At 40.0% G+C, this 27653-nt stretch overlaps 1 protein-coding gene across 2 annotated transcripts in view; it reads right to left on the bottom strand.

The window, feature by feature from the left end:
- The window catches only part of pcyt2 (phosphate cytidylyltransferase 2, ethanolamine), a 65346-nt gene that overhangs the window by 23079 nt on the left and 14614 nt on the right, over positions 1-27653 (bottom strand). The window contains exons 1-7 of one of the 2 annotated variants that reach the window (XM_043714992.1): positions 17562-17565; positions 14799-14803; positions 12548-12636; positions 10726-10887; positions 10460-10526; positions 9457-9541; positions 7415-7459 (exon numbers count right to left, since the gene is read on the bottom strand). In XM_043714992.1, coding sequence (XP_043570927.1) covers positions 7415-7459; positions 9457-9541; positions 10460-10526; positions 10726-10887; positions 12548-12629 — 441 coding nt within the window. In that variant the 5' untranslated portion in view covers positions 12630-12636; positions 14799-14803; positions 17562-17565. Of the gene's footprint in view, positions 1-7414; positions 7460-9456; positions 9542-10459; positions 10527-10725; positions 10888-12547; positions 12637-14798; positions 14804-17561; positions 17566-27653 lie in introns of those variants that run through there. The other variant, XM_043714991.1, reaches the window with a different exon arrangement.

Genomic DNA, 27653 nt, shown 5'->3' with positions numbered 1-27653 from the left:
TGAGAAGAGGCAGATGGAGTTTAATTCAGATAAATGCGAAGTGCTGCATTTTGGGAAAGCAAATCTTAGCAGGATTTATACACTTAATGGTAAGGTCCAAGGGAGTGTGGCTGAACAAAGAGATCTTGGAGTGCAGATTCATAGCTCCTTGAAAGTGGAGTCGCAGGTAGATAGGATAGTGAAGGCAGCGTTTGGTATGCTTTCCATTATTGGTCAGAGTATTGAGTACTGGAGTTGGGAGGTCATGTTGCAGCTGTACAGAACATTGGTTAGGCCACTGTTGGAACATTGCATGCAATTCTGGTCTCCTTCCTATCGGAAAGGTGTTGTGAAACTTGAAAGGGTTCAGAAAAGATTAACAAGGATGTTGCTAGGGTTGGAGGATCTGAGCTACAGGGAGAGGCTGAACAGGCTGGGGCTGTTTTTCCTGGAGTGTCGGAGGCTGAGAGGTGACCTTATAGAGGTTTACAAAATTATGAAGGGCATGGATAGGATAAATAGACAAAGTCTTTTCCCTGGGGTCAGGGAGTCCAGAACTGGAGGGCCTAGGTTTAGGGAGAGAGGCGAAAGATAAGAGAGACCTAAGGGGCAACGTTTTCACGCAGAGGGTGGTACGTGTATGGAATGAGCTGCCAGAGGATGTGGAGGAGGCTGGTACAATTGCAACATTTAAGAGGCATTTGGATGGGGTTGGAGGGATATGGGCCAGGTGCTGGCAGGTGGGACTAGATTGGGTTGGGATATCTGGTCTGCATGGACGGGTTGGACTGAAGGATCTGTTTCCATGCTGTACATCTCGATGACTCTAAGTGCCTGTGCAGCAGAACATTATGAAAGAACTCTGAGCTGTCAGACAGCTGATCCAGGAGATGTGGGAAGAGACTCGTAATCAACTGGAGCCCATCTCAGCCATGCTGCAAAAGCATGTAAAGGAGTTGGAAGGGCTCCGGAAGCAAGTTGAAGAGGTTGAGCAGCGGCTCGCTGGAGACTGAGGTAGAGTCCTCGGCAGGGCGGATCCAGGCCCTTGAGAAACTGGTTCGGACCTGACTGAGCAAGTCGATGACCTGGAAAGTAGAGGTAGGTGAATATCCAGGTCATTGGGAGTAGAAAGTAGGCAGCCAGCAAGTTCTTTTGAAGCCTGGTTGCCACAATTTCTTGGCTGGAATCTGGCAGACCGGATGAAGGTTGACAGAGCTCATCGGGTTGTGGCGCGCAGATCCAGTCAGGATCAATGCCCCTACCCAGTTCTGATATGATTTCAATGTTTATAGGGACAAGCAGAGAGTCATGGAAACTTGTAGAAGGTTGGGCAGAGATCTGCAGGCCCTGACCTAACAGGGGACTAGGATAATGTTTTGCCAAGCCTTTTCTGCAGCAGTGATTCATATGAGGAAATCGCTTGATGAGTTAAGAGAAGGTTAAAGGACTTCGGTATTCAATATTCGATGAAATGCCCAGCAGTGCTTCACATTACTTACGAGGAGATTGCAGTCATTGGATTCCTTGAAGCAAGCCAAAAACTCTTGGACACTTTTCACTCTTTTCCAAAGAAGCTGTTGTTGATGAGTTTTTCTTCTCTCCAATGCGCAGTGGTATTGACATATTGTGGGGAATGGGCAGAGTGCTCACTGTTTTTGTTATACCTTTGTGTTTACAATGTCCTTTGTTTGGCTTCTTCTATTGCTTAGATTTGGGGTGCAGCCAAGCTGGAAGATGTGCGAGAGAAATGTAAGCGCCCTCGGTGGACAGGGGGTAGAGCCCCCATTAAAGTGCCTTTTGTGTTTTATAGATTTTTTTTTGTAAATAGACTCAGTTTCCTTTTGAGCATGCTCAGCATGTTACAAAATGAATTCTTCCTCTCAGCAGGTCAAAGGTGATTGTAAAGGATCATGGTTAGCAGCATTCTTAAATGGTGCACCTGGAATATCAGAGGCATTCATTCACCAGTTAAGAAAAAAGGTGTTAGCGAGCCTTAGAAAGGAGTGGGTGGATTTGCCCTGTTGCAGGAGAATGACAAGGTAATGTTAATGACAAGGAACATGAAATTGCAGCAGGGTGGGTTTGATCAGGTGTTTTTCTTATCTTTTAGTAGTAGAAGCAGGGGAGTGGCAATACTCATCCTGAAGGGTCTCCCATTTAATTTAATAGATTATGTTAATAAGTATGATCAGTTTGTTATTCTTAAGGTGAGGAATATGGTATTTTGAATGTCTACTGTCCTCTGGCCCACCCTCAAATTTCTGACTGATTCAATCAGCTGATGGCCTTGGCACTGCGACATAATATTATGGGGGGGACTTTAATTGCCTTATGGATCCTGTGCTAGATAGAATGCCCAAAGGTCCCCCCAAAGCTTTCTTCATAATCTAAGCAATTGGGTGAACGGTGTGTGGAACTGGGATTGGGAGACGTTTAAACCCCATGGACAGAGATTTTACATTCTTTTCCAATACTCAAATGCCACACAAGAATTGATTATTTCCTAAGTCCCATGGCTTTTTTAGATTTGGTGGTATCCTGTTCAATTGGGAATATTGCCATCTTAAAAGATATGCAGCAGCGCAGTTAATGGTTAAGATTAAAGGGCTCACGGTACTGGTAAATGGATCCTTTCATCCAGCAAGTTTGCAGAATACTTCTCTGGGGAAGCTTTTTTGGTCACCAACTCAGGTGCAGCTAGTAATCAGTCCATTCTTGAGAAGACTGCTAAGGCCTATGCTAGAGGGATAATTATCTCACACTCTGGCAGCCAGAAGCGATAGAAGGGAGAGCAGCTGAGATGCCTTATTACAATAGACCATTGGTGACTAAGCTGCAGCAGATCACAGCTCTCCAATCCACCTTAAACTCCAAGTTAATGCATACAGCAAGGAAGGAACTGTCTGTTGCAAAGCAGAGGCTGTTTGAGCATGGTGATAGTCCAGGTAAATACTTGGCATATTTGAATGCCTCGCAGTCTATTGCTTCTATTATGGAAAGGAATGAGACTCTTACCTACAATACTAAAAATAGATCAATGCAGCATTTCAGGAGGTTTTCCTCTGAACTCTACCACTCTGAATGCTGTGAGGACAGATGGGATAAGATGGAGTCTCTTTTTAGGAATTTGGATCTTTCTGGTGTATCTGCTGAACAGGCATCTCTCCTTAGTGCTGTGTTAACAGCCCAAGAGAAACAGAAGGCGGTGAGGCAATTTCAAAGTGGTAAGGCACCCAGCCCTGATGGCTTGTCCAGTGAGAGTTTTATAAAGAACTTGTAAACATACTGTCAGGACCAATGCTAGACATGTATAACTATTCATAGTCAGATTGCCTCCCACCATCTTAGAGACACGCTAATATCTCCCTTATCCTCAAGGAGGGGATGACCTGGAAGACTGTGCTTCTTCCAGACCCTTCTCTCTTTTAAACTGATAATCAAATTTTATTGAAAACTCTGGCATGGAGGTTGAAAAGGCTGTTGCCCTCTATTGTTAAGGAGGATCAGACTAGCTTTATAAAAGGGTAGCATATTTTTTAATAATGTTAAGAGACTGCTTAACATGATTCAAGTGTGCCAGCAATGGTCAGTTGGTGGTTCCCTTGGACGCGGAAAAGGCATTTGCCTGGGTAGAATGGCTGTATCTTTTTCATACCCTGGAGCAGTTCGGCCTGGGTGAAGCGTTTACTAGATGGGAAAGGGTCTTTTGCAGTAATTCTCTTGCGACAATTCTCAGTAAAGTTATACGGTCTGATCATTTTAAACATTGGTAGAGGCAGTTGGCAAGGCTGCCCCCTCTCACCTTTGCTGTTCACATTGGTGATTGAGCCACTGGCAGAGGCCATTCGTGGGGACCCTAACATAGCTGGCCCAAAAGGTAGGGTCAAAGATGCATTAGATCACATTACACATGGATGATGTTCTCAATTTTCTTTCGAACCCAGCAGTTTAAGTGCCATATTTGTATGATGTATTCATTCATTTGGCTTTTTCTCAGGTTATGAGATCAATTTTTCAAAATTGGAAGCTATGCCTATGGGGGTCTTGGGGGATACCGAATGAAGAAGGTGGATCCCTCTTTAAATGGGCACAGGGAGGCTTTCTTTACTTGAGCCTCGGTTGCCCCTAGTTTTGATCAGCTATTCAAGGTTAATTTTGACCATTTGTTTAACAAGAATAAACAAGACCTTCAAAGACAGGGGGCCCTTCCAATATCATGGTTAAGTCAAGTTGCTCTTATTAAAATGAATGTTCTTCCTCACTTATTGTACCCTCTGTGGATGCTAGTGTTGCTTTTTCCTCGATAAACATTTCAGAAACTAAATAGTTGGTTTAGTTCTTTTATTTGGCGCCATAAGCAGTCCCTTATCAAACCTGCAAAATTGCAAATGCCCCAGGGGTTGGGATGAGTGGATCTCCTAGGCGGCAGAAGTTATCAATTGAGCTCCCTTCTATCTTTTGAGTGTGATTGGGCCTGTGAGGACTCTGCGTCGATATGGTTAGTGCCTTCTTATTAACCTGTTGTTTCAGGACAAAATGTGGATAGTTGTGAATCATTATAACTGGCAGTGTGGTTTGAATTTCACTCTTTATCCTTCATTCCCATGAGGACTACACACAGGATTTGAATCCTAACTGTAGGCATTCTTAGTTGTGTTAGTGTGATGTGTTCAGCCTTTCAAGCTTGTACTATACTTGCTTTAGTGATGCTCAAATTCCAGTAATCGTTAGAGTTTATGCTTTGCCTGTACAGATGGTTTAGGATAAGTAGTACAAACTGAGCTATCATCTCGTTCTTTTGAATTCACTGATATTACCCAATTATAGTTTGGTTTTCAGGACACAATTTTTAAAAAATATCTAAAAACAATTCTCTCATGAAGGCTCCAAGTCCATAGCCATATTTGCCTTGAACCATTTCTGAAAGCACGGCCAAATGTTTCTTTAAAAATTCAGAGATTTTGACTGTCTCAGATTTAATTGTTTAATTTCTTTCCTTGCTAGGTCACACATTCCTACTGTGTCATACAGACTGTGTATTAAGCAGTTTATCCTTTTTTTTGTTAGAAGAGCGTACTTGTTCAAAGAATAAACCAGTGTTTTGTTAATCAACTAATACAGGTTTGAGATTAGTTTTTTTTGGAAGTGAGAAACTTGGTGTGGAATGAATGCTGATTTGAAAAATGCTGGATAATGATTCACTTCTAGACATGTTGTCAGATGTATTCTGAGCTTTAGTCTTCCAGAAACGGAAGAAAAATTTGTCAAGTACTGTAATACCACAAGGGCATTGCAGAGCAAGACAGTTAGAACAAGTAACACAAACTGCCATCTAGTGGAAATATTTAGTCAAACATCTTACTTTAGCTGAACATTTTCTGCAGTTGGAACATACACACATATTGCTTCTAAGATCACACATGCTAAAAAGATAGCTTTGTGGCTATCATAAAGAGAATAGAAAGAGAAATCAATATGGTTACCTAACTGAACCAAAGAAACTCAAACTCAATTCATCTAATTTCCTAACTTTTAGAATAACCAAAATTAACTTCTACTAATGAGAAAGATGACTTCTTGAACACCGAATATAGATCTATATGTAAACTTATTTCAGAAGTATGATTACTTTATTAGACATCATCATTCTGTGACACAGCCACACCTGCCCTTTCTTGTAGCAAACGCTCTCCAGAGTGCCTCCAATGTCAGAACATCTTTCTGTAGGCAAAAGGGCCCTAAACTATTCACCGTGTTCCAGCTTTGGTCTGACTCGTGCCTTTATCAAAAGGTTCCCTACTTTCATACGCCATTTCGTTTGAAATAAAAAAATAACATTCCACTTGCCTTCCCTGTTACTTATTGAGCTTGGATTTTAGCTTGGTGATTCATACACAAGAACTCAAAAATCCTTCGGTTCTGTAGCTTTGTGCACTTTTTCTTCATTCAAATAATATTCAGCTCCTCTATTCTTCTTACTGAAGTGCATAACCTTATTTTCCCACATTTGCTAAGTATTTTGCTCATTTGCTTAATATGTCTGTACCCCTCTGTAGACTATCATCCTTAGCACCTTCTTTCTCACTTATGTGTCATTTGCAAACGTGGCTACAGTACACATTCACTTTCCTCACCCAATTCATATTTACTGTTAATAATTGTGGCCCCAAGTAGAATTAGTGCCCTTCTGGCACTAAGTAGAATTAGTTATTCCAAAAATCTCCCTCCTTATCCTAACTCTGTCTATTAATTAGCCAGTCCTCTACCCATGCTAATATACTACCTTTAACACTATGGATTCTTAGGTCATCAAGTCGCCTAATATGTGGTACCTCAAATCACATTCTGAAAATTCAAAACATATTACATCAACACAAGAAACCCATGAATAATTTATGAAAAAGTAAAACTTTAAGCATATTATCATACTTCCTAAGGGGGTTTAAGTCAATACCAGTTATTGGAGAGTAACCTCATGGGGTAAAGAAAACTATAGGGCCAATTTATAACCAGTTAATTATAAAATGTTAAAACTTTTGTTCAGAGCAGCAAGGTACAGAAAAACATTGCTTGTTCCAAAATTCCAGAGACTGCTGAATAAACATGAACTTTCTACAGCATAAAGTATCTTGAACTTTTAGTTTACCATTCCATTTTTCTATTTGCAAGATGATTTTTGCTGATATGCTATTCCCTCTAGCAGCAATATACACAACTATGAAAGTTCTTGCAATCCAGCATCTTGAAGTCGGGGCAATGCAAATTTTCATTGCCATCCAGTTAGTTTCTAAAATTACATTTGATAGATAAATCCTTAGGAGAAAGTGAGGATTGCAGATGCTGGAGATCAGAGCTGAAAAATGTGTTGCTGGAAAAGCACAGGTCAGGCAGCATCCAAGGAGCAGAAGAATCGACATTTCGGGAGAAGCCCTTCTTCAGGAATGAGGAGGGTGTGCCAAGCAGGCTAAGATAAAAGGTAGGGAGGAGGGACTTGGGGGAGGGGCGTTGGGAATGCATTCCCAATGCCCCTCCCCCAAGTCCCTCCTCCCTACCTTTTATCTTAGCCTGCTTGGCACACCCTCCTCATTCCTGAAGAAGGGCTTATGCCCGAAATGTCGATTCTCCTGCTCCTTGGATGCTGCCTAGATAAATCCTTACTCCATTTAGGCTTTACAGTCGCAACTGATGTGAACAGAACAGGATATCAGATTTGGACTGCTTCATTTGAGCTTGAACATTTTGCTTTCCATGGAAAAAAATTCTGATTTTCTTGCAAGCAGTTATATTGTGCAGAAATCATAACACTGGTTCAAGTATAGGAACACAATTATGCTAATTCAAAAGAAATTAAAGACAGGTCGAGAAAGGAGACCTAAAATTATGTAAAACAAAAGGAAAGCATGCAAACGAATACAGAACAAACAACAATCAATACCTTGCCAAAGTTGTCAGTGTGCTCCTGGTAGTCTGAATTTTTTTCCTGTAGAAATTGGGTATTATATATTTAAATAATTGTACAAAGTTAATTAGTAAACTTCATTCTATTAAAATTAACATTTTATTTGTATACCATTTCTCCTTAGATCTTGGTAAAGAACCTCAAGATAGGAGGCCAATTTCTGAAAGTTAGTTTTCCTTCAAGATATGAAACTAATTTCACAAAAATCACTGAATTAATCTGTATCACAGCAATTTAAGATAGAAGATGCCTCTTTGGTTCCAAGCAGGAAAGTCTAAACTCCCACATTAAGTAATAAATGAAATAAGTTGAAAAACAGACAAAAATGCTTCACTAGGCACAAAAATAAAAAGGAAGAGACTGTTTAAATAGCAAACCTCTTGCTCAATGAAGTTTATAATTTAAACACTGATATTTAGGATGTTTAAAAAATTTAACATTTAAAAAGTTATTGAGTGAGACACAAATTGTAAATCACCTCCCATTGCAATAAAAATGTCCAAATCAACAGTATGGGTCAAATTTATAACAATTAAATTTACCATACTGCACAGGTCAAGAATTCAGGGCATAATAAGATCAAGATCCTAAATCATGCTAATTCCAACAAAGCAGTGCTACTTTGTAACAAAAATGTTTCAGTTTTAATCAGCATGACAATTGCTCCTCATCCCCTCCCATCTTTCTTCATGATAATAGAGTCATACAACATCCACATACTCTAGAGGAAGCAATAGTCCAGTATCAGAAGAAACAGAACCACAGAAATAGAGAAAAATAAAGCTATTCCGCCTACCAAACCTACAACAGTTCTCTGCAAAATGAAACTTGAGGTGAATCCACTTTTCTACCTAGCAAATATTTTTCTTTTAGATGTTCATCCAATTCCTTTTTGATAGCCACAACATAAATGTCTCCATCACCCTTTCAGTTAGTGCATTCCAGATTATAACCTTATGCTGCAAAAACACAAGTTTTTTGTGATGCCACCTATTCTTTTGCACATTCTAGCCTTCTTATCCTTCCCAAAAAATTGCAGATTACAAAAGTGGATATTTAATTCATGAATCCAAGAAACGTTAAGATCTGCAAGATAGCCTTCCTCATCTATAATTATCAAATAATCTCCAAGTCACATCTTCCTCTGAAATATGAATAGTTTCTTGTTTTGATCTGATTCAGAAAGTGGACAAAATATGGCAAAATAAAGCTTTCAGCTTTATAGTTATTCTATTATACTATGTAATAAAGCATTGATGCTTAGTATCTTGCTTGAGGATTTTAGTCAATTAAGCTATATTTTGTAATATTAAAACATGCCACAATTATACTTTTGAGATTAGCACCTTTTAAAATGCTCAGCAATATGATTAAGTGGTATTGCTGAATTACAAATCAAATCAGAACTAGACAAGTCACTTTTACTAAAACTGTAGAATTTTAATTTGGTACATGTTATTTCAATCCTAGTTTTCCTCTCTACACTTGGGAAAGTGAGGACTGTAGATGCTGGAGATTAGAGTCGAAAAGTGTGGTGCTGGAATTGCACAGCCGGTCAGACAGCACCCGAAGAGCAGAAGAGTTGATGTTTAGAGCGTAAACTCTTCATCGGGAATGAAGAACTCGTGCTCGAAACGTTGAATCTCCTGCTCCTCAGATGCCTAACTAGCTATGCTTTTCCAGCACTACACTGTTCGACTCTCTACACTTGTACCAACTCAGTTTACGTTATAGTCTAACATCTAGTTATTTGTATCATAGCTTATAATTCTCCTTGACATTAACACAGCATAATCAATTTTCAAAGCAAATAACTCACATCTGTAATATCTGCTGACATTAAAATTAGATAGAATCTGTTCTTTAAAACTGGTTTTAGCATAGGGGATTAAAGCACTCAAGTACAAATTTACTTGGCTCTTACAAATTAAATACACAATGCCAACATTAGTAACATCTGGCACACATGGGCTCAAAAATCGCTTCCTTATAAAACTATATTTACACATTTTACTCACAATGTTACTGTGATGAGCTTTAGTCATGAGCAGCATTCGGCCAACCAGATCTGTAGTAGAAACGCCCTGTGTGCGTTTACACTCTCTGAAAATTGTTTTAAAAGAAAATCAGAAAGGCTCGAGTATTGGTCGTCACATTTCTCACTTAATTGATCTATAAAAGACTTTGCTCCTGCACTAGTTCCTTTACTGCTAGAAGAAACCTTCAGCCAGTCCTTTTCATACTTTGGCCTAATTAAGCCAGTATTTTCCTGGTTGGCCTTAGTTTTCCAGTTGTAAAATTGAACTTATTAAAAAGACAATTATTCATATCCTAACTCAGCCAAGTCACAATCACCACTATGCTCACTGACCAACATTGGCTCCCAGGCTGTTAACACTTCAAGTGTAAAATCCACATCCATATCTCTAAATTTCTCCATGACCTCAACCCACTCAATCTCTATGCTTCTCCTGTTCTTGTACATTACTGGTTAAACTGCTTCATTACTGATGGCCGAGTCTTCAAATGCCACGGCCTTTTGATTTGGAATTTGATCCTTAAACCCTTTCATCTACTCTCTTTCAGATATGTAGAAAGCCTCTCTTTAAATCAAGGTTTTAGCTCTATCTTAAGCTAACCTTGTGCGGCTCAGTATTCAACTTAGTTAGATACTGCTATTCTGAAGTGCCTGACATTTTACCATGTTAAATGCACGATATAAATTCAAGGCATTGCTGAGGTAGAGCAAGAGTAGAAATTTCATTATAGGTAGCACTACGTTCTTCACTAACATGAAAATAAAGAATACAAACTTTTTGTTTCTATTTATGCCCTCTGAACTGATTTTGGGGAGAAAGCAGGATTAGGCTATTGAATTGGACAATCAACCATGATCGCGATGAATGGTGGAACAGGCTCAAAGAGCCTCCTCCAACTCTATGTTTCTAAATGTTTTTATTATAATAATTCCTTTGACAAGTATAAAAATACCAGAACTTGGCTTTTAAGTAGCATGGTTACCTATATCTGCCCATTCTCTTCACTTCTTCATAAGTATCTTTTCCGTCAGCAGTCAAAGTGATATCATCTACAAAACACGGTTGAGCAAAAAAATTAAAATCAATACTAATCTATAAGGCAATAATGGAATAACACATCTACAGAAGTGTCTGAAATATATATTTCATTCTAAGTCTCAAAAAAGGTTCAAGCATAGATATTTAAAATCTTAATTTTATAGTCTTGAATGACAAAAGAAGCTGATTACATCATTGAACACAGCATACCTCCATGTACACAAAAATCAGCATTATATTTATCCAGCGTTTCAAGTGTTGTTACATACGGTGCTCCTTCAATTACTTCATCAACCCACTTAATTGCACGGACCATCTTGTAACGTTCATCCTGTGTAAATACAGGCGGACCTTTGTGCTTGGCAACTTCCTCTGAAATAAAAAAGGAAATGTTTAATTATTAGCTTCTTTTTAATTAAAAAGGGAAAAATGAATGGAATGATTACCAGGTGTATTCCAACCCTAGTCACATCAAGCACATTAAATATGCTTGAAAGGTCATTATTTAAAGTAATATGTAACACTGTGCTAACATACTGTTCTTAAATTTAACAATTGGGTCATTGGCAGGATACATTTAGTACTTTTTACATTTGGTACAACATACAAAATATTGATTGATCATAAAGTGATCAATGCAGTCTACAGGTGAGAGATATCCTCAAATTTCACTGAATATCCAATTGCAAGACAGAGACAGACAGACAATTAAAAGGGAAGAGGAAAAAACCTAACTAAAACCTCCAGAAAACATCAACTCAATGGACACAGGAGTCAAACTTTCAAGAAGTGTTCAGGATTAATTTTAGTACAAGAACTGGGGAACAGTTTAATATACATGAGACTCTGAAGTTAATGTTTACCCCTAAACAGACCAATCCAGAACTTGTTACCATAATAGGATTACAAAAAAAAGTACCTTGTAAGAATTTTAAATTAAAAATTTCCAATCTATTAATTATTCTTTCAGAATGAATTTCATACAATAGAAATTCAGCACTGCATCTGTGGAGCATGGATGATATGGATTGCAAGCATTGAACCTATAACTATCGACAAAGACACATTGCAAAGGTCAGTTACTTTTGCAAGAGCTTCCCTAATACTTCTGGTGGCCAAAACATAACAGTACCTCAGTCAAACAAACTGGGACGTTTCAGGTTTGATCCTTGATTTTAGCTGATCCCTACCAAGACAACATCAAGAAAAGCAGAATGATCAACTTCATCATTCTCTCACCTAATTTCCACTTCTACTTTTAAGCTTGTCAGACCATTCAGAATCTCCTCTCTGCCTTTGCTAAATTTTAAACACAAAGTATTCATTTAGAGCCCTACCAGAGTCTTCTGGCTGCATATATAATGATCCTTAAGCACCCTACTCTTTCCTTAAATCATGCTTTTATCCTTACTGTACTTTGCACTAATGTTATTTTCATTATCCTGATCCTACTGACCACTCTTCTGGTTTACTTCTTTCATGGAGGCTTTCTTGCTTGCCTCCACACTATTATCTTTTGCTATAAATTTTGTGTCCTATAATCCTGGTCCACTACCTGTCAAAGGAGCAGTGCTCCAAAAGCTTGTACTTCCAAATAAACCTGTTGGACTATAACCTGGTGTTGTGAGATTTTTAACTTTTTCACCCCAGATCAACACTGGCACCTCCACATCACATTCGAATAAAGAAAGCTTGAAGACAGTTGATTCTCTTCTGGCAGATTACAGATATGTACTGCTTACGACATTTTATACTTTTAATCTTGAAACTAAACATGCAGCTTACATAACAAAACAACTGTTTTTGAGTCACATTATTGCAGGCACATTTAAATAAAGTATTTTAAAAACATTAAATCACAGCTTTGCACTTGTGGAAATAAAATTCAACTTTTCTACAAAACAAGGAAAACTACAGTGGAGATCATTGATTTAAACAACTGAAAGTATTCAACTAATACCATAACTAAGGAAGCAATGTGCTCTGGATGATTACAACTAAAGCAGTGTGAAATAGTGACTTTGCAACTTACCATCTGTATGCACTCCCACAATGAGGTAATCACCCATAGAACGTGCCTGCCTCAGCTGGTTGGAGTGACCATAATGCACCATATCATAGCTGAAAGACAGACAAACAAACATAGTACACGTTCCAACATTTGTGAATAATAATTCACAAAGCATTATATATACTGTCCAAAATCTTAGCTAAAATTAAAATCACTGGAAAATATAGTGGCTTGTTTTTCCTCTGCCTTTAAAAATAAAACCATTTTATTTGATCTTGATCATTCTAGTGTTATTTGCATCATGTACTCAAATATTTCTGGAATCTTTGGCACAAAGACAAAATACGCAATAACTGGTTCTTTGTCTCTTCAAGTATTCACAATGTTATAATTTACTAATTGCGATTAATTGTTCAAATTTACAAATATTTATATTTAATCTAGTTTGCAGGAAATATTAGATACTAAGCTTTCTAAGGATAAGGATTTATATCAGTAAAGCAAAGTGACATTTCCAACAATCCTCACCCCACTATTACAGAATGGCAAAAATTACTACTTGGGGAAGTTCAGTTCAATGTCCAAGCTCAGAAACTGCCTGTTATTTAATTTGTCCAAGATACTCATTCCAGAACTTACAACATTTGAATGATTGCAACTGGGATGCTTCTCATCGAAAGGACTTCAAATTAATTTAATTATTCCATAATTGAACTTCAAGCTATGCCACAACACAAGAACAAGGATACACAGAAGAAAACGGGTAAAAAAATGTTGAATTCATGTCATGCACACAGCCATGCGTTACTCAGGGCAAATGGAAGCAAATGTTAATTTTTTTGTAAATATATTTTTATTAGCAAATTTTTAACTTTACAAAATTATTGAAAAATACAAACAAATATCAGTATAATAAAAAGAAAAAACAAATTAAAATACAACTACAGTCTACTAACTACTAACCTACCCTATAATACAAAACAAACCCTAACTGTGCAAAGCAACACCAATAAATAAATAACTAAGATTAAAAAACAAAAAAAAAACACAATGCAGAACATCTATGCTCCGCTGCTCATCTTTCACCTGTTCTAATAATGTGAATGGAAGTTTTTTCTGGATAAGTACCACCACTCCCCTACCTTTAGTAGTAAAGGATGAAAAGAATACCCAGTCATAACCCCCCAATGTAATTTCAGGTGTTCTGCATCAAGATGGGTTTCCTGCAACAAAGCAATATCAACCCCTTTCCCTCAAGGCCAGAAAGCACTTTTTTCCTTTTAACAGACGAATGACTTCTCCTGATGTTCCAGGTGCACCACTTTATAAGACACTTAGTCATATCTCCTTTCAGAGACCCTTGAACCCCTGGGAGGGAGAACCCTGCTTTCAAAGCGCTGAGCACAAGTAAATAAAGACTCAGAGTTGAAAGAACTATATATACAAAAACTACTCTATCATAACTATAAACAACTATTACTACCAAAAAGCTACATAGAAAACCATTCATAAGACCTTGAATGGAAGACTCTTCCCCTGCCCATAGGGGGCACTCATCCTACTCATTTCCCCCATCCCCCCCCTTCATATCTCCTTCAAACCCGGCCTGTGCCCCAGCCTTAGGCCAGAATAAAAAACAAGGAGATGATCCTTAAATCAACAGAAAAAAGACAAAGTCAAAATGAGCACTCCACCCATCTCTGGCTTCATGTCACCCCTACATGATTAAAAGAGAAACAGAACAAAAGGGGGTACAAAGAACATCCACAAAATTTCCCATCAGAAAATCCAGTTATCAAAAAAAACTGGAACAACTTATTCCAAGCATATTTTTCCCCTCCTTTCCAAAAGAGAAATTATTAGGGAGAAAGAAAGGAATAATAAAAAAGGGAAAACAGGAGGAAAGAAGGAAGGAAAAGAGAACAAACATTAACTGTATTCTTCAGGCCGGTCCGTATATTTTAAAGTGTCTACAAAGTTTCTGGCTTTATCCGCTGAGTCAAATGTATAACTGAGTCCTCATGGCTGAAATGGAGCATTGCGTGGTATCTCAGAGTACCGGATGTCTAGGTTCCTCAGCCTTTTTAACTTGATCGAAAGACTTCCTCTTTCGAATTAAAGCTGCTGAGAAATCCTGGAAAAGCGAGATTTTTTTTTGACCCCCTTGTACAGCCGTGCCTGCAGATCATTTCCCAGTAATCTAGAAGCTTATATCACTTTTAGCTTGTCCTTATGAGTGGAAGTGCACTAGGACTGGGTGGGGGCTTTGCACCAGCCCTGACCTGTGCACTGTAACCCGATAAACCCTTTCAATCTGCAGCCTGCCGGACTCCACGTGAAGGCCTAAAAACTTCGGCAGCCAGCTTTCAAAGAAGCTGAATGGCTGCTCACCTTTAGGGAGCCCACAATTCAGAGATTTATCTTCCGACCTCGATTTTCAAGATCATCGATATGGTCTCGCAAGGCCTGCACCTCTCGCACCAGCACCTGGATCAGACTAGATGATTACTCCCTCGCAGCTTCCGAGGCCTTAGTTCGACCCTCCACCTCCTCCAGCCTCTCCCAGATGCCCTGGATCTCCTGTTCATGCTTCTGCAGCATGGACTAGATAGGTTGGACCTTGGCACAAATCTCCCCACTGATCTCCTCAATCACAGCCCCAACATTCAAGGTAAATCTCTCCATCACTGCAGCCAATTCCTGCGAGTCTGTCAGGTCCCCGGGGGGTTCAGGAGAGGCTGCTGCTGCAGCAGTCTCTGGTGTGGTAGGTGCTGCAGGGGAGTGTCCTCCCTACTGCTGTTTGCTCAATCCTTTTCCCTTTAGCATCCTTCCCACTCTCAAATATTAACAAATGTGTTCTGTATGGTTTTAAACTAATAATTCCACCACATAAGCTGGCCAGGAATGGCAAAAAACACCAGTATGCCTTGGCTGTTAGGCAGAGCTGTCCACAGAATCGCCACCATCTTGCAGAGTCAAATTTTCAATTTTGCCATATAATTTGAAGTCAAGATGTGGGAAGAGGTGGAAGAAATATAATGCATTTTGACTGAAGGTGCTAGAAAGGCAAAATAGCTTTGTATCTGTATGCATCTGACAGCAGATAATTAAACACTCAATCACAAATAAAATACTTTGCTTCAATTCTGTGTTACACATGGAGGTGATATTCAAAGACTTTGGGATTTTTTGTAGTGCCCAGCAGGTCCAACAATAAAGCATACACAGGGTATATGCTATACATATAGACCGATTTGCCATAACATGTGCTCCATTAACAAATTCACTAATGTGATTGACGAATTGGGGACACTTTCTAAAGAGCAAACTTTTAAACATGTTGGCTGTGAAATGACTACATCGCCAACACTAAGCACGATGATTGTATCTTACAGGGTTGCACAAGAACCATTGGACTATAGGAAAACTACCAGTATATAAAAGTTAACAAAATGCTAAAGTAGCCAAAACAGTACAAGTCAGATGACGCCACATTTCAATATTCTTAGAGCACGTCAGGTACTGTTCCAGTACAGGTTAAGACATGGAAGATATTCAGTTTAACTACTTTCAGAGGCTAAGAACCATGAGGCAAACACCAATGACAGAATGCTTACAAAACATGGAGAAGTTTTCAAGCCTGAAAATGTTATAAACCAGACCAGACCCCCTCAAAACATGTCAGAAGGTAGCTTAGACCCTAGCTTTTCAAGTTGTTTTAAGCAGGTATAGGATGAATATTCCAGGAGAGATGCAGCTGGTCAAACTACACAGTTTCAAACAAAACAAATTTATTTACAGACTACCAAATGAAACAAGCAAAATAAAACAGAATATAGAATAACTTAACCTATCTGAAAACCCAAGCAACTCTATGGCAATTTAATGATGCTGTCTCAAAATCCTGCAACATCTCACACATACCCCCTTAGCCAAGAGGTAAATTCATACACAGGAGAGATGTGTGTGTGTGTGTGTGTGGGGGGGGGGGGGAAATCAGCCAGGGATCATTGGCTGAAACATGGAACCTCTTCCACTGCAGCTGTTTCTTTAGGTCCCCAGCTTAAAACTAAACCAAATTAAAAAAACCCCTGAACCCTTTCATTGTACAAAGTGTTTTACAAAAACCCTAAAAGCCCTTCTTCCTGATTGATGCTGTAGATAGTATCTGTTAGCTGCAATCAAAGTGGCCTAATCCAGACAATCAGATCCTCCACCTTTTACAACCCCTTTTGAGAAAAAAAAAACAAGGACAATATAACTTTGAAGGAGCAGGATAATGAGAAGTTGCAAATGAAAGATTTATTGGGATTGGTTTATAAGGTATCATGGTACATGAGATAAAGTGATAAATATTAGTAATTTTACATTCTAAATTGTTATTAAATTACAACTTTTTCTACTAACTACCTCATCATTAACCTTGTCTCGGAGTAAGGGACTGTTAAGAAAGGGGAGAAAGAATTCGGAGGGTAATGAATCTTTGGAATTCTTTACTGCAGAGAACTGATGTCAGGTCATTAAGTATATTCAAGGCAGAGATAGAGGTCTTAAAATCAATAAGGGAGTCAAGGGTTAAAAAGGGAAAAAGGCAGGAAAGTGAAGTTGAGTGCGATCAGATCAGCCATGATCCAACTGAATGACGAAACAAACTTGGTCTGAATAATCTACGCTGCTCCTTTGTTGCTCAAAGCTTCACTCCCAACTTCCCACTCACACTTACTCTCATATCCTTCCTGAGCAAAGATTTGAGAGCGTCAATGCAAATAGGCTGCAGGAGAGATGCACATGGGCCACATTGTGGATTTTGCTACTCCACATCTTTTTGACACTGAGGCCAGGACTTTGGTCAGTAATCAAAAAGCATGCTCTAACCAAAGTTTGACTAAAGCTAATTTTTTTTGGTTTTTCAAGTCTCTCCCTGTAGAGCTCAACCTAAATACTTGCATATGAAAATGTTGCATTTTACATGATAGGACCACCCTTCACACAATTACATGGACAGCTCCAGCAGAGTTGCTATTGGGGCAATGACATCACACCAGGTTAAAGCGGAATTTGCAGGGATTCTTCCCTTTGGGACCCGTAGTCCATTCCTTGACCACCAATACCATTACACCTTCCCATGTAACTGCAGAATATGTGACACCTATCCCTTAACATCCTCACCATCCAAAGGCCTAAACAGTTTTTCCAAGTGAAGCAGCATTTCACCTGTACTTCCTCCAATCTTGTGTATTGTATTCACTGCACCCAATATGGCCCACTCGACACTGAAGAAACCAAACGCAGACCGGGTGACTGCTTTGTGGAATATGTCCAGTCAGTGTGCAAGCATGACTCTGACTTTCCCTCAGCTGGGGAATACAGTAGCTTGCCCACATGCTCACCTGTCTGTCCTCAGCACGCTGCAATACTAATGAGAAGTGCAAACTTATCATCTGCAGATTAGGCACGCTACAGCCCGTGGGCTCAACACCTTCAGATTGTGAACCCATTCTCATTCCTACCCTTTCTTTTAGCTTTGTTTGTTACATTCTGCCATACTCTCCCCTCCTCCTCCTCAGTAGGACTGCCTGTTCTTTCCAGTCTGGTAATCAGACACACAGTTGTTCTGCCATTCTCACATTACAATCACTTAATCTGAACTATCAATATAGTTTCTCTCCCAGCACTCCAACACCACCCCTTCCACTACTGCATAAAATGTTGTCCCCAGCATACTTTACATGACTCTTCAAAGCTGAAGTGTTATCTAGACACGAAACGCTTTCTCTCCATGGATGCGGCTTGTCTTGCTGAGATTTCCAGCAATTTTTCTAGAATCTGCAGTAATTTGCTCCTAAATCTGATCCTCCCAGATCTAGGGCAGGGTGTGTGAAATGGCATCAGGAATACCAACACCAGATGGGGCAGAAGCAAAAAACATACCCAGCCCCTCAGAACCTGTGGGTTCTCCCTGCTCCAGCTCACAAAAGAAACCTCAGATGACAAAATTGAACAACAGATGTTGCAGCCTCAACACTGTTACCTGAAGGGTTTCAGCCAAGACATTCTGGGCGCACGAGGCAGGCTACGGGTCAGTACTGTATATGCTACCAGTATCAGAGTTAAAAAAAATCACAACACCAGGTTATAGTCCAACAGGTTTAACTGGAAACTAGTGTGCTTCCAATTAAACCTGTTGGACTATAACCTGGCGTTGAGAGATTTTTAACTTTGTACACCCCAGTCAAACACCGGCATCTCCAAATCATGACCAGTATCTGAAGCAGTCACAGCAACCTGACCTGGTAGAAATACATTAAAAAAAAACTATCAAGTCATATTTTACTGAGATCTGACTTGCCCCAGCTGTACCATCAGTAGCATCATATTTTGTGTGGAATAATATGCTTTCAATGTGGAAGGCTAAATACATTTATTTAAAACAAAAATCAGCTCATTTCTTCAAAAGCAGCCCGATAAGCATGAAGAAAGATGGCCACTTCGTTTGAGCGTTAACTTTACCAGTGTTCGTTGATTAAAAAGTATTAATGAACAAAATAATATATTCTTATAAACATGAACACATTTTATACCAGACTAAGTTAGCACAAATAAAAATTTGTCTGCAAGATCTGTGTTGGCCCTCTGTAAAAGTAATTCACTCAGAGCCACTCCCATCTTTTGCCTGTTCCATTCCATGTTCACTCTGCCAGACAACAAATCCTTGGCTCATTTCCTATTGATGCTTTATCCTGAGATGATTTGCTATGCAGTTTGGTTTTGGACAGTGGGGGTTCACTGTAATCTTCCACTAAGTCCCAAGTCTACGTCATCTGGAATAGGAATCAGATTCATGCTATTGATGTTATTCTAAACCACTTGTTAGCCATACAGGCAACTGCTTGCTTCTTTCACCCAGCATCTGTTTCCCCTTTCACATAATGGCCCAAGTTTCTTTTGAAAGTCATAAGTGAATCTTTTGCCACTGCACCTTCAGGCTGTGCATTCCAGATTTTAGCTATTTAATGCCAGTAAAATATATTCCTTATAATGTAAAGCAAAGAACTTTATGCTGAAGATCTAAAACAGAAAGATATTGCTCGATAAACTGTCTGGTATCACCTGTGGAGAGAAAGCAGCGCTAACATCAAGTCCAGTGACCCTTGCTCTTCTAGAGGGTGCCAGACCTGCTGAACTTTTCCTGCATTTTCTGTTTTTGTTCCTCAATGTTATTGGCTTTTTTGCCAACTCATCTAAAATCATGCATCCTCTAGTTCTTGATCCTTCAAAGAAGAGTTCTTCACCCCTCCTCTCACCACGTTTGTGCTGTCCCTCATGACAGAGCGTATCAAAACTCCTCTCAAATATCTCTTCCAAGGAGAAGAGCTTCGCCTTCACTAATCTCTTTCTTTGCAACTGAAGTCTCACATCTCTGGACCCATTCCATGGATCTTACAAGCATGCTCTCTAATGCTTCTGATTATTCCAATAATGCAGTGCTCAGATTGGACACAAAGCTCCAGTTAGTTGCTAAACTAGCATTAACATAAGTTCTTTTTCCATTTCGGAATTCAACTCTCCCCCCCCCCTCACCATTGATAACATCCAAGATTTTGCACGCTGTTAGGTTTTGTTACTTCCCTCTTTATTCTGAACGTACTTGACTTTTTCTTATTCTACTGCAATCCCAGTATTCTGTATTAGTTTAACCACAGTAGCAGGAATAGTTCTGGAAACAATTATTCATGATAGAATCAGTAGTTACATGGAAAAAGGTTGGTTGATTAGAAAGCGTTGGGATGTATTTTTTAAAGCTGAAATCATGTTCAACCAACTTGGAAGCTTTTTTTTTTTGAAGAGGTAACAAAAAAAGTGTTGCTGAGGACAAGGATTATGACATGATATACGGATTTCTAGAAGACACTGGATACAGTGCCTCACAAATTAGCAAAGTTTTAGGTCATAGTCTAAGGAGGGACAGTGGCAGCATGGGCACAAAGTTAGTAGAGTGATATAAAAATGACAAATACTGTTCAATGGATATTTTGAGCTGGAAGATGATGTTGCTCATTGGCACTCTTGCTTTGTTTGATACGATTAATAATTTGGATCTTGGTGATAAACTACAATTTCCAATTTTGTAGATGACACTAAATTGGAAGAATTGTAAATTGAGGAGGATAGCTTGTAATTCCAAGTTTCTGGAGTGGGCAGATGGGTGGCAGATCAGCTCCAAAGCTACAAAACGCAAGGTGATTCACTTTAGAAAGACCACTGAAATGCAACACAAAACAGGGGGTACAATTCTAAAGAGGATGTTGAGCAAAGGTGCCTAGGTAGATACATGCACAAGTCATTTAAGGTGACAGAGAGCAATAAAAAAAAAGCAGTGCTCTTGGCTTTATTAATGACAGCATACAGTACACATGCAAGGAGGTACTGCTGAACTTGTACAAGACAACTGTTAGAACTCAGCTGGAGTATGGTATATAAAACTGCAGGCACAACATTATACAAAAGATGTGAATGCAATTCAGAAAGGGCAGAAAGAGTTATAAGAATGGTTCCTGGGATGAGAAACTTCAGCTATGAAGTTAGATTGAAGTAGCTGGGACTGTTCTCCTTGGAGAAAAGAATCCTGAGATGAGATCCAGTCAGAAGTTACACAACACCAGGTTATAGCCCAACTGGTTTGTGTGAAATCACAAGTTTCCTGAGCGCTGCTTTATCAGGTCAAGTCTACATTTTTTTCTTGTCAACCTTGTTTCAGTTTTGAAGACTTGTAGTTCAGGCTGTAAGTTTGCTTGCTGAGCTGGTAGATTTGTTCTCAGATGTTTCAAAACCATGCTAGGTAACATCAGTGAACTTCTGAAGAAGCACTGGTGTTCTGGCCCACTTGCTGTTTATCTGTCTTGGTCTGTTGTGATGGGTGATATCACTTCTGGTTCTTTTTCTGAGGGGTTGGTAAGTATGGTCCAAATTGATATGTTTGTTAATGTGGAGTCCTCCTTTGAATGCCAAGCCTTTAGGAATTACCGTGCGTGTCTTTGTTTAGCCCATCCCAGGATGGTGTCCCTTTCAGTCTGTGTATGGACACTAGTGATAATTGGTCTTTTGATGGCTAGTTGGTGCTCATGTATCCTGGTGGCTAGTTTCCTGCCAGTCTGTCTAATAATGTATGCTGCAGTCCTTGCAGGGTATTTTGTATAGGACTTTAATTCTGCTGGCCGTTGGTATGGTGCCCTTTAAATTCGTCAGGAGCTGTTTCAATGTGGTGATAAGTTTGCGGGCTTCATGATGCCTAGGGATCAGAGTAGTCTGGTCGTCATCTCTGGGATGGCCTTAATGTATGGCAGGGTGGCTAGAGTTTCTGGCGTGTTGTGTCTTCTTGTTTAGGTCTGTTGTGTAGAAATGTGCTGATTGGGAACCCGTTGTTCCTGAATACGTCGTACAGGTGTTTTTCCTTGGCTTCTCTTAGTCCCTGGGTGCTGCAGTGTGTTGTGGTTCATTTAAATAATGTCCGATGGACCCAACTCCATAGCTAGAAAACTATATTACAGCATTCAGAAGAAACTTCACAAGACAGATGAAATTAACAAAACTGGCCTCCAAAAGAATGAAACCTGAAGAATCCAACACCCAGTTTCTACAGATTACCAAAAAGGTACATAAACAAGGCCCCCCCCCCCACTTTCAGTCGCATTGTCTCACTTCCCAGTACACCGACATACAGACTAGAAAAGGAACTGTAACGCAAACTGAAACACCTAGTAGAAGACTCAAGCCACCCATTCCACTCCACCCAGGAATTCTTTTAACAAAGAAACCAAGGTAGAGAACAACTAGGCCATGGTGTCCTGCAAAGTGATGGCACCACTCACATCAATAAACATCATCCTAGCCAAAGAAACACTGGCCTCACGGCTAGATTAGCCAAGGACACAAAAACCTGACAGCTTCAACTGCATCAGCAAGAACAGCATCCTCAAACTAGGAGGCCTGCGCCTCACACTCCACTTCACCTTCAATAACAAGACCTATAAACAAGATCAATGGGACACCTATGGAATCACCAATATCAGGACTCTTAGCAGAAGCAGTTACGCAGAGGTTAGAACGAACATCTCTTCCCACAATCCAGCCCAAGGTTTGAGTCCACTATGTGAATGGCACGTCATGAAACTCAACAAATTAGAAGAATCACAAAAGCAACATTCTTACTGGTGCAAATTTCAAAAAGAGAACAACAACAGACTCCCTTTCATAGGCATCACTGTAGAACACCAAGCCAATGGAGCGCTACAGACAGGCGTTTACATGAAAGCCACATACACTGACCAGATACTCAACTACAGGAGCAAATCATCCCAACACCCAAAAAAGGAGCTGCATCAGGACAATATTTAAAACGAGCCACAACACACTAAGAGAAGCCAAGGAAAAACACCGGTACGCTGTATTCTGGAACAGGTACCCAATAGGTAGATTCCCACATAACAGACCTACACAAAAAGACAACACACCCAGAAACTCTAGACACCCTGCCATACATTAAAAGATATCGGAGATGATGACCAGATTACTCTGGCTCCTAGGCACCATGGTAGCCCACAAGCCTACCACCACACTGAAACAGCTCCTGATGAATTTAAAAGGACCCCGTACCAACAGCCAGCAGAATGAATGTCAAGTACAAAATATCCTGCAAGAGCTGCAACAAACATTACATTGGACAGATGGGCAGGAAAGCAGCCACCAAAAGACATGACACTATCACTAATATCCATACACAGACGAAGAGGGAGACCAGTTCGACTGGGACAATACATCCATCCTGGGACAGGCTAAACAGAGACATGTACAGGAGTTCCTAGAGGCCTGGTAAGGTAACATCAGAGAACAAATCTACCAAACTTACAACCTGACCCTTGTTTCATTTGGACATCACTTTAGATCCATGCCCCCTCAATCTTGTTTCTTTTACAAATAGAAATGGCTTCATTCTCTGCGGTCCAAACTGATCATGATTTTGAAAACCTTGATCAGATCTCATCTGATGTGTTGACTTGGGGAGGCGGGGAGGGAACAAAGTTAGAAGTCACACAACACTAGAATATAGTCTGACAGGTTTATTTGAAAATTACAAGCTTTCAGAGCACTGCTCCTTCATCAGATAAAGTGGACTTTGTCCACCCAGTCCAACACTGGCACCGTCAGTTCTCATCTCTGATGTGATCAAGGTTTTCAAAATCAGGATCAAGCTAGACAGATGGGGTACAGTCATTTCTGTTTGTAAAAGAAACAAGAATAAGGGGACATGGATTTAAAATGATGTCCAAATGAAGCAAGGTGCCATGAGAATTTTTTTTTTTTTTAAAAAAACATAGCAAGTTGTGAGGGTATACAGAATGCACGGCTTGGAAATTCATGGAGGCAAATTCACGAGGCATTCAAGGCAGCATTCAATATTTTTTGTTTGGATAGCAAAGGTTTTTGCTTACAAAAGGACCTATTCAAAACTTTTCAGTGAGCGACTTCCAAAGACTCATGTGCCTCAGAAACAATTCCATTTGTTTTAAATAGAAGATCCTTTATTTTGAAGCAGTGATCCTTGTTCTGGATTATCCCACAAGTACCACTCTGCATCTACCACAGGATCTGATGTATTTCAATTAAGTTGTTTCTTAACTCTAGATTCTAAAGGGTAGGTCTAGCCTGTTCACTCTTGCCTTGTAAGGCAATCTGTCCATTCTACATATTAATCCAGTAAACTTTTTCTTAACTGTTTCCAACACTTTTGCATCTTATTAAAATGGTGACCAATACAGTGCACAGTACTCCAGAGATGTCTCACAAGTACCTTGTATAATTAAGTATGACCTCTCTACTTTCATATCCCCCTTGGTAAAGGAGAACATTTTATCAGCTTTCCTAATTATTTGCTATACTTGCATGCTAGCTTCGTGATTCATGGACGAGGACATCCAGTTTTCTCTGACTCTCAGTGCCCCACGATCTCTCACTATTTAGACTGTATGCTTTTTTAAAAATAAAATTTCCTGCCAAAATGGACACCACCACATTTTCCTGCATTATACTCCATATTCCAAATCTATGTCCATTTCTATCTTTTTGGAGTCACATGTCTCAACTTGTTTTCTTACCTTTGTGATAGCAGCAATATTTTATCCCCCCAACCATGCCTTCCATAGCTTCAAAGTCATTTATGTAAACTGGGATCAGTTAGGGATTTCAGCATTGATCCTCATGGCACACCACTTGTTAAATTTGCCAATCAGAAAGTGATCTATTTATGACCCCCCTTCCAAATAGCCAGCCAATCATTTATCAATGTCAATTTGCTACCCCATTCACAACAGCTTTTAATTTTCTGCAATAACCTTTATGGCACCTTATCAAATGCCTTCTGGAAATCTGGCTCTGCTTAGATGGTACCCAATCAATACAGGTCCCATATTCCCCAAGACTAATTCCAAACTTCTCAAAATTCTAAAATATCTCCACCTTCCAGTCCTCCTGCACATGTACAGCTGCAAATTAATGTGCTAAATTCTCTAATTTGAACACTCTGGTTTTTCTACTGGAGGTAACTTTCATATCACTACTTTTATACAGATTGATTTCCTACCTTGCTCCCTAAACACTGTCTGCAGGTGGGAAGATGGGGGTGACTCAGCAAGTCTGAGTCTACAGTGCTCCTCCCAAGACTTGTGCAAAGTGGGTCACCCACCCCCACCACACTCACCAAATCATTTAAAATAGCTGTTTAATTTAATTAGTTATATAGTATTGAATTTAAACAATTTAATCTTCAGTAAAAATGACTAAAGGGAAGGGAGCCCGCAGCTCTCAGCAAGCAGGAACCCCTGCCCCACCTTCTCCAGCTGCAGTAGAGGCATCCGCAGCCGCCCCGAGGGACTTACCTACGATGGCGAGCCTTATGGAAATCATTTCCAAACTGGATGCGAAGATCGACACTTTTATTGAAGAATCCTGAAGTCGATGGGACTCACTCTCAGCCGCGCTGCAAAAGCACGACCGAGACATTAAGGAAATTGAGCGCCGAGTCGGGGGGCGGAGCTAAAGGCCGAGACCTCCAAAACTACAGCGCAATCAGCCGTGGATCGGGTCCGGACTCTCAAACAGCGAGTTCGGACCTTAGAGAACCACAATGATGACCTCGAGAATCGAGGTCATCGAAAAAATATTTGTTTGCTGGGCCTTCCCAAACGGGAAGGGGAAGGCCAGCTTAAAAAGTTCCTTGAACGGTGGCTTCCTCAGCTGTTAAATCTGGAGGATGGATCAGGCCAGGTAAGGGTAGAATGGGCCTACCGGGTTGCAATACGCGGGCCCAGCTCGAACCAGCGCCCCCGCCCGGTCCTGTTCTGGCTGCAGTGCTATAGGGAGAGGCAGATACTCCTAGAAGCCTCTAGAAATCTTGGAAAAGATCCCCAAGCCATGATCTATAAAGGATCCAAGATCATGTTATTCCAGGACTTTTCCCCAGCTCTGCTCCGAAAGAGGAAGGCATTCGATGAGGCGAAGTAGTGTTTAAGGGACTTAAATATTCAGTACTCCTTACGCTACCCAGCGACACTACGTTTTAACCATGAAGGATCTGTGTATAACTTCGGATCGCCAGAAAAGGCCAAGGAATTTTTGGACTTTCCCTTTCAAAATCCTAAATCAGATAAAAGACGAATCTGGACGATATATTCTGATTAAAGCCCTTATAAATGGAGAGGAATATGAGATTTTAAATTTGTGTTGCCCCCCCTCCCCCGGCATATCCTTTTAAATTTATAACGAAAGCCTTCTCAAAATTGATGGCTCTCGGTGCCCATCATACAATTATAGGGGGAGACTTTAATTGTTTTACAGATCCGGAAATAGATAGGATTACCAAGAGTACTGCAGGAGTATCTCCCAGATCTAGACAATTGGTGGATTTGAAGAATTAGGATTAGTAGATGTATGGAGATGTCTTCATCCATAGGGCAGAGATTTTTCTTTACTCCAATCCACATAAACGTCATACCAGAATTGATATGGTTTTTACCCTCTCTATTTTTAAAAATTCCATATCATCCTGTAAAATAGGTAGTATAGCAATTTCCGATCACGCTGCTGTATATATGGAAATCAAGGCGAGGAACAATGGGACATCCCCTCGGCATTGGCGTATGGACCCCTTCCTGATGAAAGATAGTAAATTTGTAAAGTACTTCTCTCAAGAGTTTAAAACTTATTTAGAAATTAATTTAGGTACGGCTAGCAACCCATCAATGATGTGGGAGACCATCAAAGCTTACGCGCGGGGTTTGATCACCTCATACTCAGCAACTCAGAAAAAATTAAAGGGAGAACAACAGCATCTGCTCGAAGCTCGCTTAAAAGCAGCTGAAACAGCACACGCTGATAGACCTTCTATTATCAAATTGCAAAGGATTACGGCCCTTAGGACAGCTCTAAACACCAGGCTTACCCAAACGGCTAAGAGGGAAATATTATTTGCAAAACAAACGGTTATATGAATTTGGCGACAAACTGGGTAGATACTTAACATTTCTTGCAAAGAAAAAAAGGCCCCTCAAACTATCACATCTATCAAGGAAAGTACGGGTATTTTGACTCATGATCATAAAAGGAATAACGCAATCTTTAGAAAATTTTATTCTGGTTTATATAAATCGCAGGATTGTGAAGACAGGACTAGGAGGATGCAATCATTTTTAAAAAATTTGACTTTTCTGAACCTAACTCTGGAACAGGTATCGGTCTTAAATGCTCCCCTAACAGTCCAAGAAATACTTGACGCAATCAGGCAACTTCAGAGCGGTAAGGCACCTGGCCCAGATGGCTTTCAAGCTGAATTCTATAAAGAATTTACAGGAATATTGGCTGGTCCACTTATGGACATGTATAACTACGCATACACTTCCTCCCACTTCCTCCAGACCAAAGGGGTAGCCATGGGCACACGTATGGGCCCCAGCTATGCCTCTTTGTTGGCTACGTAGAACAGTTGATCTTCCGTAATTACACCAGCACCACTCCCCACCTCTTCCTCCGCTACATTGATGACTGCATTGACGCCACCTCGTGCTCCCACGAGGAG

This window comes from Chiloscyllium plagiosum, chromosome 24 (assembly GCF_004010195.1).
Source record: "Chiloscyllium plagiosum isolate BGI_BamShark_2017 chromosome 24, ASM401019v2, whole genome shotgun sequence".
Classification (NCBI taxonomy): Eukaryota; Metazoa; Chordata; class Chondrichthyes; order Orectolobiformes; family Hemiscylliidae; genus Chiloscyllium; species Chiloscyllium plagiosum.
The sequence above is the reverse complement of the archived record's forward strand: the minus strand, read 5'-3'. Positions and strand labels throughout refer to the sequence as shown.